Source organism: Haliaeetus albicilla, chromosome 23, assembly GCF_947461875.1.
Source record: "Haliaeetus albicilla chromosome 23, bHalAlb1.1, whole genome shotgun sequence".
NCBI lineage: Eukaryota > Metazoa > Chordata > Aves > Accipitriformes > Accipitridae > Haliaeetus > Haliaeetus albicilla.
Window position 1 is genome coordinate 17,547,730 of NC_091505.1, and position 13,370 is coordinate 17,561,099.

The 13,370-nt window shown below is 37.9% G+C and overlaps 1 protein-coding gene across 6 annotated transcripts in view; it reads left to right on the forward strand.

Annotated features, from left to right (window-relative positions):
- Positions 1–13,370, forward strand: part of LOC104314855 (integrator complex subunit 6-like) — a 42,552-nt gene that overhangs the window by 18,000 nt on the left and 11,182 nt on the right. For 4 of the 6 annotated variants that reach the window (XR_011329517.1, XR_011329516.1, XM_069811429.1 and 1 more), the window contains exons 3-9: positions 1,627–1,776; positions 2,471–2,560; positions 2,866–3,049; positions 3,962–4,090; positions 6,156–6,319; positions 7,404–7,556; positions 9,026–9,158. Coding sequence is in view for 2 of the 6 variants with exons in the window: in XM_069811429.1 (XP_069667530.1) it covers positions 1,627–1,776; positions 2,471–2,560; positions 2,866–3,049; positions 3,962–4,090; positions 6,156–6,319; positions 7,404–7,556; positions 9,026–9,158 (1,003 nt within the window). In the remaining 4 variants the exon portion in view is untranslated. Of the gene's footprint in view, positions 1–1,626; positions 1,777–2,470; positions 2,561–2,865; positions 3,050–3,961; positions 4,091–6,155; positions 6,320–7,403; positions 7,557–9,025; positions 9,159–9,353; positions 9,435–13,370 lie in introns of all 6 variants that reach the window. The other 2 variants (XR_011329518.1, XR_011329519.1) reach the window with 2 other exon arrangements.

The following is a 13,370-nucleotide window of genomic DNA, read 5'->3' on the forward strand; positions in this document are numbered from 1 at the left end:
CCATTCTTGTATTTGTTTATGGCTCTAAACTTGTCAGTCCTATGGCCATCTACACAGCCAACAGTGTGTACTAGAGATTGGCAGTGGGATATATCTGTTTAAAAAGTACAGGAAAATCCTGTCCTTTCAGGTTCTTGTACAGCATGGAGTAGTCAGCAGGTAACTGTTGCTGAGCCCAGTGCACTGGGGAGGAGAGGACCTGCTCAGAGGTTGTCCCAGCAAAAGTCAGACTGTCTGAAATGATTCTCTCCATGTCTGCGTAACTAGGATTCCTTGTGGAGCATGGGAATGTCTCCGGTGCCAGATGGTAGTGAGCCTGGATGAATAACTGCTTGCTTACTGCAGGAATGGTTTGGAGAGTAAGATGCGATAGCAAGGCTGATAATCGTGTGAATATCTGGGTTTTCAAGTTTTGCTTGTTTTAGTTGAGGCAGTTTAAATCCTGCACCGATTCCCTGCGAGCTAGTGTTTGCTAAAATAGCTTACGAACTCAGCAGTGTACCACTTTTTAAGAGAAGGGTATGTGAATTGCAGCTGATGCGTGTAGCCCTGCTTACCATTGGATTCAGAGTGCTTGGTAGGACTGATTCATCCTCATCACTTTTTGCTGTTCCTTTGAATGTTCTGCAAGCTTTGTCAGCAATAACAACTTTTTTCATGACTTCCAAAATTTCAAGCTGTGATACTGAGACACTCTAAACAATGATTTGGTTCTGTGTTACATGGGGTGCTTGCAACTACTCCATAGAAAGTTTTGTGCTGGGAAGTAAGGACAGAATAGTGTAGTTGGAAAGCTGGCATTTGAAATACCAAGGTACGAAAAAGGCAGGGGGTTTGTAATGCAGAAGTGACAGAGGGTGCTTGATAGTACATTAAAAGGCATGAAATGAGCCTGGGAGGTGTATGGAGGCAGTACAAGAAAAACGGAAAAGTTGAGTGAGAGTCATGCAATGTATTAAAAATAGCTGATTATGATTTTTTTTAAATATGTTTGCATGCTTCCTACTTGGGGATGTTGTGGAAGGGGGAGGACTAGGGAGCAAAGACGGCAGTCACTGTTACTACTAGTTCTTTATCTTTTTTCTTTTTAACTGTCACTGTTAGATTTTTTTAACTCCTGCATTAGTACACGTTGCATATGCATCCTTTCTTTCCTTGCAGCCTCGATTTATGGATAAAAGGGGGATGGGTGTATGACAGAAGAAGCAGCAACATTATGCTGCTTGTATCTTTGTTTTACCATCGCTATTACTTTGGCAGCTGCATTTCTGATTTCCAAATTTGACAGTTTCTTCTAATAAAATATTCACATGCTAAATCCAAATACTTCTGTTAATTCCATCACCTCTACAGCAGTTCTCATGGTAAGAGCTGGGTATTTGCAAATTTTTTCAAGTGCTTGACAGTGCTTGTGTTTTGTGAGTGTCCCATTGTAGTGTTAACTGTTTGTTTCACATCAAGTTGTGCATATGTGAATTAGGTGTGTATAGCACGTAAATGATGCAGCGTATCCATTAATCAGGAATATAATCTAATTTTTGGTGGGAAGGGAGATAAATGACAACTTGCAGTTGATTGCAGTTTGTTGCTAAATAACTAATAAGCTTTTTTTGTTTTATGTAATAGGCTGGATGGAAGGAAAACCATGCAACATTTATGAATGAACTGAAAAATCTTCAGGCTTCAGGACTAACAACCCTTGGTCAGGCACTCAGGTCATCATTTGACTTGTTAAATCTCAACAGATTAGTGTCTGGAATAGACAACTATGGACAGGTAACAAATCTTTTTTATAGTCTTCTGCCTTCTTTATTTTTCTGTGTTTTTCGAAATTATAGTGGGCAAGGGATTTTGGTGGTTCAAGTTTGGTTTTCCATTTTACTACTTCTTAAAAATGTTGGATAGCTGTGTGTCCCAAGTTTTAATACAGAGTGAACTTTTTTCTTTCTTATTACATCTGCTGAACATACCCTGGAATATACTAGCACTTTTTTCCTTTTTGAGCTACAAAGCAAGCAGTAGTATAAATGACCCCAACTGTAGACACAGAATTGCTGTATGTGGGAGTATGTACACTGGATAGTAATGAATCTGCTTTGCAGTTTTGTTATCTGTAGTTAATGTCCTGACTTCCCCTCTCTCACATTTGAAGAGTTTTTCACTGTTGTCATGAAATTGTGAGTTCCCTGTATTATTACCCATTTATATACTGCTTTTGTGGGCTAAGAGGGGTTTTGTACTATTACTGGAGGAAAAAGACTAGTAATTCTAAAAATCTTTAGGGGGTGTGTGTGAGTGTACAGAGTAGCACATCTTGCATAGTTCTTTATGGCTCCACACCTATTGAAAGAAAATGACAGGATTATTTTGAAAGATTGCTCATCTTACTGTTTATTTTATAATGACAAAAATATAAGCCTATAACTGAGTGTTAAGGTTACTCTTAGCATTCCTGTGCTTTTGTCTCTAGGGAAGGAATCCATTCTTTTTGGAGCCATCTATTTTGATTACCATCACAGATGGAAACAAACTGACAAATACGTCTGGAGTTCAAGAGGAGGTAAACTTGCATTAAATTCTTTCAAGTTATGATCTTGCAAGTTGGTACTATGCTGAGATTAATATTAATTGTATTTTCCTGATAATAGTACTTCTGTTTCATCAACCTTGTCTTTAAAATAGAGAACAGAAACTAGTTATGCTGTCATTGCCCAACCGCTAAATTCATAGTTCACATGGGATTCCAGACTATAACTTCAGATAAATTAGTGGATAGGAGAGAATGGGGTCCTTTACAGAGTAATGAATAAATTTGAGTATTGGTTTGTCAAGTACTTGAAATATTCTTAAATCTTTCTTTACTAGCTTCATCTTCCTTTGAATTCTCCTTTGCCTGGAAGTGAACTAACCAAAGAACCATTTCGTTGGGATCAAAGGCTGTTTGCTCTAGTGCTGCGTTTGCCAGGAGCTGCATCTGCTGAACCAGAGCAGCTTGGGAGTGTGCCTACTGACGAATCTGCTATCACACAGATGTGTGAAGTTACAGGAGGTAACTGGATGTTACTTTGCTTTGGTTCACATTTGGTATTTTGCCTTAAAGTATTTCTTTTCCTTTGATTCAACTTCACCTCTTGCTGTTTTCTCCATCTGAATTACTCCGTGTCCATGTGAATCTGGGTGGTGTTTTTTGAGCTTGGTTTCCAGTAGCACAGGAGCACTTTGAAATAAAACCATATTCCTATTTCAGATCTAATAGATGCGAGAGAATTTTCTTAATGCACCAGTAGGAGGGATTGGAAAATTTCTTAGATTGTCCTTCCAGAGGTTGGCTTTGCTCAGTCATGAGATCTGTTATTTAAATGATGAATTGAGTGGGACAGGTATTATTGAGATGTTAATTCTGCTGCAGGGCTAATAAGCTAAATTTAATCTTAAAAGAATTAATTCTGGAGTCTGTTCTTTGAGATGTTGATAAAATTTTTTTTTAATTGGTGCTTGAAAAAAATGTTGCATGGGAGGGGGAAGTTCGGGTGTGTATAGAAGTTGGTAAGGTTTGGGTAGACAAAAGCGGATAGATTACATAGACTTGGTGAAATCGGATGTTCTTAAGGGACTTCTATAAACTTGGCCTCCGACCAGCCTGATTTAGCCTTAATGGCCTCTTTTACTAATGAGTAAAAGCTCAGCAGGATGTTTTGTGTTTGGTGATGGTTTTTTTTGTTTGTTTGTGGTTTTTTTTGTTTTTGTGTTTTTGGTGGGTTTTCTTCCCCCCCCTCAGTTGTATTGCATTTGAGAAGTATTTTGCCTTTTACATAAACTTGTACAAAGTTTGTTACTGTTATTGTTTTGGATAAAACTGAAAGCTTTGGCAGTGTGACTTATGTAATAAAACATCTTCCTTAACTAAAATTACTCAAAACTTGCTTTCATATTTTCCCTGTGTAATTTATCTCTTGCATAGGTCGTTCTTACTGCGTTCGGACACAAAGAATGTTGAATCAGTGTTTAGAATCTCTAGTTCAAAAAGTCCAAAGTGGAGTTGTTATTAACTTTGAAAAGTCAGGACCAGATCCAGCTCCTATTGGAGAAGGTATAGTAACTGTTTTGGTTTTTTCCCCCTAATGTTCAGGAAGAAATGTTTTGTGTGCATGCAAATGTCCTTAAGCGTCTTCAGTGTCCTTCCTACCAGCTTTTCACTGTGGTGTACAGGATGGATCGGATGCCTAATACATTCTAAAAAAGCGATTCAGCTATAAACCTTCTGTGCTTCAGTGATAGAGCTCTGGTATCTCTTTAAATACCCCAAATCATAATGTATGTGCTGTTCATAGCTTTTGAGTGGTTTTATGTTTGCTTATGTTTAGTCTTGGCTTTGTTATATTTTTACAAGTGTTTGATCCTTGATAAGTTAAATGGTGCTATATGTTTTCATGTATTTGTATGGATGATCGACCTGCTTGCTAGCTCTCCTGTCAATCTTTTCTCACCTCTTTTTTGGGGGGCTGAGGGAAGTCATTGTTTGCAGGAAGTAGTAAAGCTTGAATTAGTGTTGTCAAAACTTGGTTTTAAAATAATTAAATCCAGGACTAGTGTATTTAAACACTTAAACATCTCTAAACTAATCTCAATGCTTAATTTTCTGTATGTTTTCATTCTGCTATTAATCGCAACACAGTAAGTTTCAGTTGAATGTTCTTAGCTGCAACTGAAAAACTGTGCAAAGAACAAGGAGTTATTTTGTTAGCTCTAAAGTGCGTAACAGGGAAGAAGAAAGTGCACTCTTAATGTGGAGCAGTTTTTCAGATTTGCAGAAATTCATGGCTGAAAGGAAGGAGAGCAAGCTGACCAGTTCATATTTAGGAAATGAGGATGTTCCTGGAATGTCAGAAACATAATTGCTTTCGGGATCCCCTGAGCATCCTAGCATAGCCAGTTTTATTCTTGCTTTCATTTTTGAATTGCCTTTTCCTTGCTGTATATATTTTTTTTTATCCTTTTGCTTATTTAAATGTCATTTTATTGGAAGGCTTTCCTATAATGCTGTGCAGGACAGCACCTCAGCAAATTCCTGTCTGCCTGTTGGCCCAAATGCTCTCCTGTGTGGCAGAACGACTGGTGAAATTTGTTGGTTTTTCGGGTTTTTTAAACTTTTGTCACATTTAAATCGTGATGCACTGTGGATATGAATGTATAAAAATATTGAGACTTTCCATCTTTATGGGAATTGAGAAAGTCCTAAACTAGAGAGAGATATGATAGGATCTTCCAAAGCTATAAAAATCATTGTGTACGTAATGCAGAGAAACCAAATTGACGTGTAACTGAAAGGTATTTTCCATAGTATTATTGGCCAGCTATCTAAAGCAAGGAAAATTAGTAATGTCAAATTTTTTTAAAATGAAGAAGATTCTTTAAATGGGTGATCTGTGCTGTGCTGCTTGCTTTGAAGAGCAATCTTTGAAAACTAATGGTGAAATTCCGTACTGCTACAAAATTCTTTGTCCTTGGTGCGAAGAGTCTGCTCTGGTATATTGCAGTGGACTGGCGGAGAGAACATTGGTCTTTCCAGTAGACAGTGGGGTTTAAGTGATCTGTGAATTGTTATTAATTAAAAAATATTACACAAGCTGCACCTGCAAGATGCATCTAACTTTTCCACTTTCAGTTTCCACTAACGGCAGCATCAGTCAGTGAGCCACTTTCAGTTTCCACTAACGGCAGCATCAGTCAGTGAGCTTTGCATCCTATGTAGAAAGACTGTAGATGCAAATTATCAGTCTTTACAGATGCAGCAGAACTAAAAACTGTAGGCTTGCTGTTGCCTACCAGATCTATGTCAAAGTACTAAGCTTAAGCAAATAGCATTTTCCATAATATGTGAGTATGCCTTGTTGCACTAATTATCTCATGGCGATGCCACAGGAGCAGAAGAGTAGATGTGGGCAAATGTTATCATTGTTTCTCAGATGATGCTGTTCTACATTTTAAGGTATAGGTTTTTTTCACCCACTGATGTAAAGATCTGTATGTCTTTGGAACAATTGTAATGAAACTCCTTATTGGTTGCTAATACAGAAATTTTGCTGGGAGGCAAATGCATGTATGTAGCGCTTTATTTTCTTTTTTGTTGTTATTTTGCTTTGTTCAAATTTTAGATGGACTTGTTGATTCATCCAGACCCATCAATTCATTTGCTTCTCAACCGTGGCATAGTTGTCATAAACTCATTTATGTACGGCCTAACCCTAAAACGGGTGTTCCTGTTGGGCATTGGCCAATCCCAGAATCTTTTTGGCCTGATCAGAATTCACCAACCCTGGTAAGTAAAATAAGAACTGAAAAAAGGATTCTACACCTAATTAAAAAGACTGAAAATGAATACTACAGTAGCGTTTTACTTCCTCTGTTTACTAATATGATCTGACTTAGCTTTAAAAGGGTAGTTAAAACTGTTTTTAGCACAGAATGGTATCATCTAATGTAGATACTGTATACTGTGATGTTTTTTGCATCTTGATGGTTTACTTCCATGTATATGGTTAGTTAATTTTGGTAAATGGCTTTTGAAAGATTATAAAATTTAACTGTAAATTACTTCACATACCACAAATCATAGTGAGCCTATTAAATTTTAATCAAAGCTTTATAAAATATGTTTATATGGAAAAAGGAGTATTTGTTTTTGATAGATGATCAACCATGTTTTCTCTGCTTAGTATTACTTCATGTATGGACTCTTTCACTAGCAGGAAGAATTAAAACTGAAACAGAAGAGCTACCCCATTCAAAAAATGAGGAGAAAACAGCATTCATTTCTCCTTTTCTTACTGAAATAATCGTACATTTGGCATGCCTTACTCTAAACATCTAGTTTTTGTTAGGCATGTTGTTTCTGTACTTTGCAAGTGCTCAAGGTACTGTCTGTCCATTTCTGCCCCCTCTCCCCTGTTCAAAAGGAAGAAAAATCAGACTTGTGGGGAATATCTTGAGATATCCTTTGTGAAGAGAGTGCAGTTTCACATCTGGAATTCTGTGAACATCAAGCTGGGAAGCAGAGTTGAAGTTTTCTTTAAACCTATCTGTGCTGTTATAGGTTGATTGACATGGAGGTTTTTAAATATCAAGATAAATAGCTGAATATTAACCATGCTTTTCTCTTGGTGGGAAGAATGTGTGTATCAGTGTGTGGCACTTTTTTTCTTTTTTTTTTAAAGTTAGAGAAATATTTGGTTAATCTGTATTCTGTTGTGGGAACATGTATCTTTTTTCTCTGTTAAAGGAAATTGTGGAAACTGAGAGTTTAAGCCTATAGGATGCTAAAATATCCACTTGTATATCTTTTTAAGAGATTTTTTTTATCACAAATACCAGACAATTGATGTGCTTTTCCCCCTTCCTTTTAGCCTCCGCGCACAGCTCACCCTGTTGTGAGGTTCTCCTGTGTTGATTGTGAGCCAATGGTAATAGACAAGCTTCCTTTTGACAAGTATGAGCTTGAACCTTCACCCTTAACACAGTACATCTTGGAACGAAAGTCTCCCCATACCTGCTGGCAGGTATTTGCCCTTTAATTCTAGAAATGTAATGGGTATCCTAGGGTACTTTAGTCTTTGTAAGCCTGAGGAATTGGGGTCTGGTTGCAGACTCTGCATTTGATGAGAAGAAATATGTCAAGGTTTCAGTTACCTCCTTTCTAATAGAATTACCAGGAATCAGAATGAGTGTTCTCTCTACAGGCTTTGTAATCTCATTTAATTCTGTTTCTAGGTCCATCTCATTTTGCTAAGAAATGTGTCCTGCAAGTTCCATTTTTGGCTAAATTGAAATTCTCTGTAGGCTTCCATTTGCTTACAGGGAAAACCTAGCACTAGTTTCCATCATGTTACCTAATCAACAGCTGCAAATAATTTCCACTAGATGGTTGAAACTGCTAATGGGAATTGAATGGAAGCTGTTGATCTTGTTGACTAGATTGGCCTTGAAGAGGTCAAAGTTCTATTGCTGAAATCCTTTGTCACATGCTCCTTTTGTGATTTTTGGATAGGTGACTTGTTTTCTGTGTCCTCTACAAAATAAGGATTGTAATTCCCTTCTGAATGGTGTTCCTGTAAAGAATGGCTTAATATGTACACCAGGAGTTTGCTTAATATGATGGAAAGATGTGTTTGGAGGTGTCTCTTTCATGTTTCTGTTTCCCTAATATATTTTCAGTTAAGTTGTAATATTTAACATGCATATTCAGAAGAAAAGTTTAACTTAGTTTTAATAAACTAGTTTTTTAAATGTCCTTTAAGCTTTTATAGGTACATTATTTGCCTAAGTCATTAAAATAACTCTGCTGTTTTTCAAAAGCTGCTTTTCTTCTCCCAGCTATGTATCAGACCCTTACAAACTTGAGAAATAGGCTCATTGTCATAGAAACCACGTAACAAGCCCTGTTCCTTATGCCCTGAAAAAAACAGAGGAAAAACACTTCCTTTTTACTGCAAGGTTTACTTTTTTGGGGGGAAACCCATTTTTGGTTTGATGTGGGTTATTTTGACTGTCCCAATAAGAATATGTACCATCTTTATCCTATTGAAATAGTTGTTTGCATGTATTGCTTTTCAAGGTTAATACCCCATATATATACACTCAAAAAAAAAAAAAAAAAGCCAACGTTAAGAATGTTGGTGCTTGGCGCAATTAAGACATTCTTGAATGTTTGTTATGCTTAATTTCTGTGCTTAAAAAGTTTCTTTTCAGAGCATCACTGCAAAGTAGTGTCAGTAAAGCACTAAAGATTATACTGCGCAGAGCATTTCCATATTGTCTCGGGGTACACTAAATGTTGCATGTCTCAGTTTTGTGACTGAGCAATGTATGTGCATGCTCATCCTGATGTGTGCAACCTCGAACTTGGCTGCTCTTTATAATTTGCTGTCTTAATGCAATTAGATTAAGATTGATTTTAATTTTTAAATGCCCCATGCTTAATATTCTTCATATTCTTCTAATACAGTGAATATCTCTTATTCTTTGTCAGGTATTTGTGAGTAGCAGTGGAAAATACAGCGAACTTGGCCATCCGTTCGGGTATTTAAAAGCAAGCACTACTTTAACCTGTGTAAACCTCTTTGTGATGCCTTACAACTATCCTGTTTTACTTCCGTTGTTAGGTGGGTAATAAATTTACATTGGACTGCCAATGCAGCTACTTCAGAGTAAAAGAAAAACAATAATGGTTGGTGTTCTGCCTTAGTTTGAGACATTATAAAATAATGGAGATCAGAGAGTAGAGAATGTTGCAAACTCTTTAACATAATTTGGGAGGAGAGGATTTTCATACCCCCTCTCCCTTTTTTTCTCTCCAGCAGAGGAGGAGAGCTACCTGCTTCCAGTGCATGTTTGATGCTGTTCACCTCCTAGACACGTAGCCTCTTCCTTAACCTGGAGTAAGCTTCAACCTCCATTCTTTTCCCTCATTTAGGGTATGGTGTATCCAGGTTTTGCAGTTGCTCTTGTAGCAGCTAATTTTTTACTGGAAGATCAGATGCAGTGTTTGTGTCATGGGTGTTGGGAAGAGGGAATTCCCTGACGCAGTTTAGAACAGTAAGAAGGAATTGAGCAGTGAAACAGTCTACATTTCTTCTCTCCCCAAAGGACCAGTGTGGTTTTTTTTCACTCCCACAATGAAATTACTTTCTACAGGAAAGACGGTATGACAAGGTACTGTGTGAATAACTGCCATAATAACTATGGCTATTAGGGTTCTGGCATAAAGGTAATGGCAGAGAGGAGAGTGTACTGGGTGCTGCTAACCCTTTTAGTTACAGATGCTGTAAGGCGCTTTTTGTTCTGGTTTTTGTGGGTGTGTTTAGTGATACAGAGTAACAGTGGAGATCAAGAGAATTAATGTTGACTCTTAACTGTCTTACACAGGATTTTTTCATTCATTTCTAGAAAAAAAACCACAACTGAGTTCAGGAATGCTTTTTCGTAATCATGGTCATAACCAAAAAAAGAAATTTGTGCTTGCTGATAATTTGAATGTGTCTTATATAGTCATCCATGTAGCCTAATAATTGTCCCAAAGTGTGCAAGTAGGATATTTCTAGACTAAATTAGAGTTTCTGCAAGTTTGTGGCTACTGAATTACTGCAGCATCTCCACTAGCTGAAAAGCCATCGATGTTGACATTTGCAGTTCTGTGTCTTCCCTGGCAGCTCTTGTCTTCCCCTGCCTTTTTTGCAGGGGTGTAAAGCTCTTCCTACTCTTTCAAGAAAGGCATTTTTTCAGTATGTGTAGTGCTATTCTGCAGTTTAATCACCTGGTATCCCACATCTTAAATTTCTGAAGGCTGTTTAAAGGAAAATGCAGAGCTTCCATGTTGCCTGAGTTGTAAAGCAGATGTTTTCTCTAGAATGCAAATACTGTGCATTCCATATTGTTAACGCAAACACATACACAAAGCGTTAGGTTCAGATCTTGTTCCAGGGCTTTGTTTATCCTTGGTCTCTAAGGCATGGTTGAAATTAAGTTCCGTGGAATATACATAAAATGCAAAAGCAGATCTGACCCCTTTTCTCCTTAGTAGTACAGATTACCAAGATGATAAGCAGCATACCTGTTAAATTATTTGTAGATGTTTTAAAAAATACTGACTCTGTGTTTGTCTCGGTAGGTAGGTAGGGGTTGTTTAAACCCTCCCCCTGTGTCTGTCTTAATACATACCAATAGTGGATACTGATGGTTCAGCAGAGGACTGATTTGCATGTGTAAATCCAATCTTTCATTACTCTCACCCTGGTTAAAAAGGATGTGAGAACTTCCAAGCACAGAAGTCTGCTCTATTCAGCCACTACTACCTGTATTGCTGCATCAGTGCAGTTCTAGTGGCTGCTGCCTTACTGGTAGAATATTGTGTTGGAGGCCTGGGACTTACCTTGGGATTGTACTGTGGATAATCTCTCTCCATTCCTTCCAGTGACTCTTTCAGACAAAGCCAAAACCACTTTACAACTGTATTATTTGTACTGTTGTATCAAGTGGCTTATGTGTGATCAACCTTATAAACAGATAGCAAGATGCTTAAGTTTTTTTTTTGCTTGCATTTTTGTTTTCCTCCTGCGTTCTTGAGCCGGGGAAGTTTTAATGCTGTTTTTAGAAAATAATGTAAGAGACAGCCCTAAAAGACAGGTTAAGATAGGCATGCATGAGGAAGCTTGCAGACAATACTTGAGCAAACTGAAACAAGTTGCAGTGGTCTGTGACTGAAGGAGGTAAATTGTACCAGCACATCCTATAGATCTGGTGATTTTATATCTCAGTTTCTGCAAGAGTGGGTTTGGGAATGCTGTAGCCTCTCCTAGTTTGTAACTTAATGGGTCTGCTTTTAGAATCTGAAGCTTTGTAAGGAAAGGAGCCAATTAATGAGAATTCATAGAACAGTGAAGCCACACTGTATATGTGTGTATGTGTAACATAGTCCATATGTTAACATGACCTATGCACTATGGTAAATTGATTGTCTGACAAAAATTCTGGTCTCTAGCTCTTTTACAGAGGTAAGACAGACCATGTGGGATGTGCTGCTGCAGCTGAGCAGCTCCTTTTTGCTCTCATAGGAAGGGCTAGAGAGGCATCATGACTAGCTTGGGGTGGTGGTTTGGTCTGAGAACCGAGGCAGTAGGGTGCAGTTCTTGTCTTCTTTTTTGTTCAGTGTGAGGCAGACTTCTGAAGACAGAACTTTTCAGAGACAGATCCTGACATACTTTGCTGAGTATGTTTGGCCCACAGATTATAGAAATTTCCTCTTGAAGGATTGTTGCCTTTAACTGATACTAGCAACGCTGTTGTGCTTCAGATATTGTTCTATTTAAAAGCTATTATACAGCCAAGTTCATAAAGTAGAAGTCAAACAAAGGGTTAGAGAGAGAGCTTAGCAAAGATGAGGTGTATTTCTAAAGGCTTCTGCCTTGCCTAAGACGTTTCCTTGCCTGATCTTAGCTGCGTTAGTGGGAGGGCAGGCACTGCTGGGCAATAGGAGTGATTATTCATTAGGAGCGTCAGCAGAAGCAATAGTGAAATGGCCATGATGAAAATACCATGAGAAGGTGGTTAATCCCCTTTCTCTGTGGGTCTAAATATGCAGAAGGATGAGCATTTAGAAAATGTCTTCCCATGAAGGACTGCAACACGGACGGTTTCCTTTGATGCTTTTACAGGCTCCTTGAGAGAACCTGCAAGTAATGATTTTATATTTTGGAAACCAAGGGCTGCCTTTCTCACAAATGTGAACATAGCATGCTGTGTCACTGGGAGGGAGAGCCAAACACTCTGTATCAATGGAAAGAGTGCCACAATACCTTTTTTTTAATGGTGGATGCTATTTTACATTGCAGTGCCTTATTTTTGGCTAGATTGTTTGCAGGGAAGGATACTACTTTCAGTGAATATAAAGTCTTGAGTCTCTACTGCTTAAAACAAATGAGTATATATGTTAGTGCAGAGGCATTAGAAAGCCCAGAGAATTATAGGAGTCAACAGGGAATGGTGGTGTACTTGCTCAGGTGGAATTTAATGTGAGTGGTGATTTTTATTAAAAAAAAAAAGGTCTAAGTTTTTACTTTGGATTACATAGTGCAAGCTGTCACTCAGAACTAGACTGTTGTCACACGAACTGTTCTTGTAATTAGGCTCCAGCTGAACTAAAATTACCTGCTGACCGTTCTTGCTCTCATGCTCTTCTTTTTAACTGTTCACTGAGCTTGAAAGTGCATCAAGCCCCTTTATGTGGTACTGGGTATTAAAGATGCGTATTGGTATCTTGTTTGTCACAATTTGGTTGTTTTGTACATTAATCTGAAGTGGATAAAGACTTTGCAACGCAGTTTTAAATTAACTGGTCTGTCTGTAGTTTTACCTGATGTCTTGAATTATTGCAGCTTGTGGCCCTTTCCTAGTGGTTTTTTATACCATGTTCCCAATTATCCACTGCTTTCAGCTCCCTCTGAGTTTAGAAGTAAAAAGAATTCAGTATTAAGTGGACTACGTAGAGAGTAGTGTCTGAAAATGAATAGGTTAGATTAAAACTAATTTATGAAAGTATTTTTTTCAATACTTTTGGATTTTATCTACAGCAGTTTGGGATTTAATCTATGAAAGACGTAGTTAACTGGGTTACTGTTTGTTTGCTTAATGTAAACTATTATGTGCAGCCCAGGGCACAAAAAGTACATTTCAAGTGCCTGCGTTGCAATCTGCTGACAGTGTATGTCTCAAACTCTTGTGATAGAGGCAGGTAAGATGTTGATGATGTTCCCATTGAAACTTGTGGCTATGTTTACCACCATGACTGTCTTCCTTTTGGAGGGTAGGAGTTCCTGCAG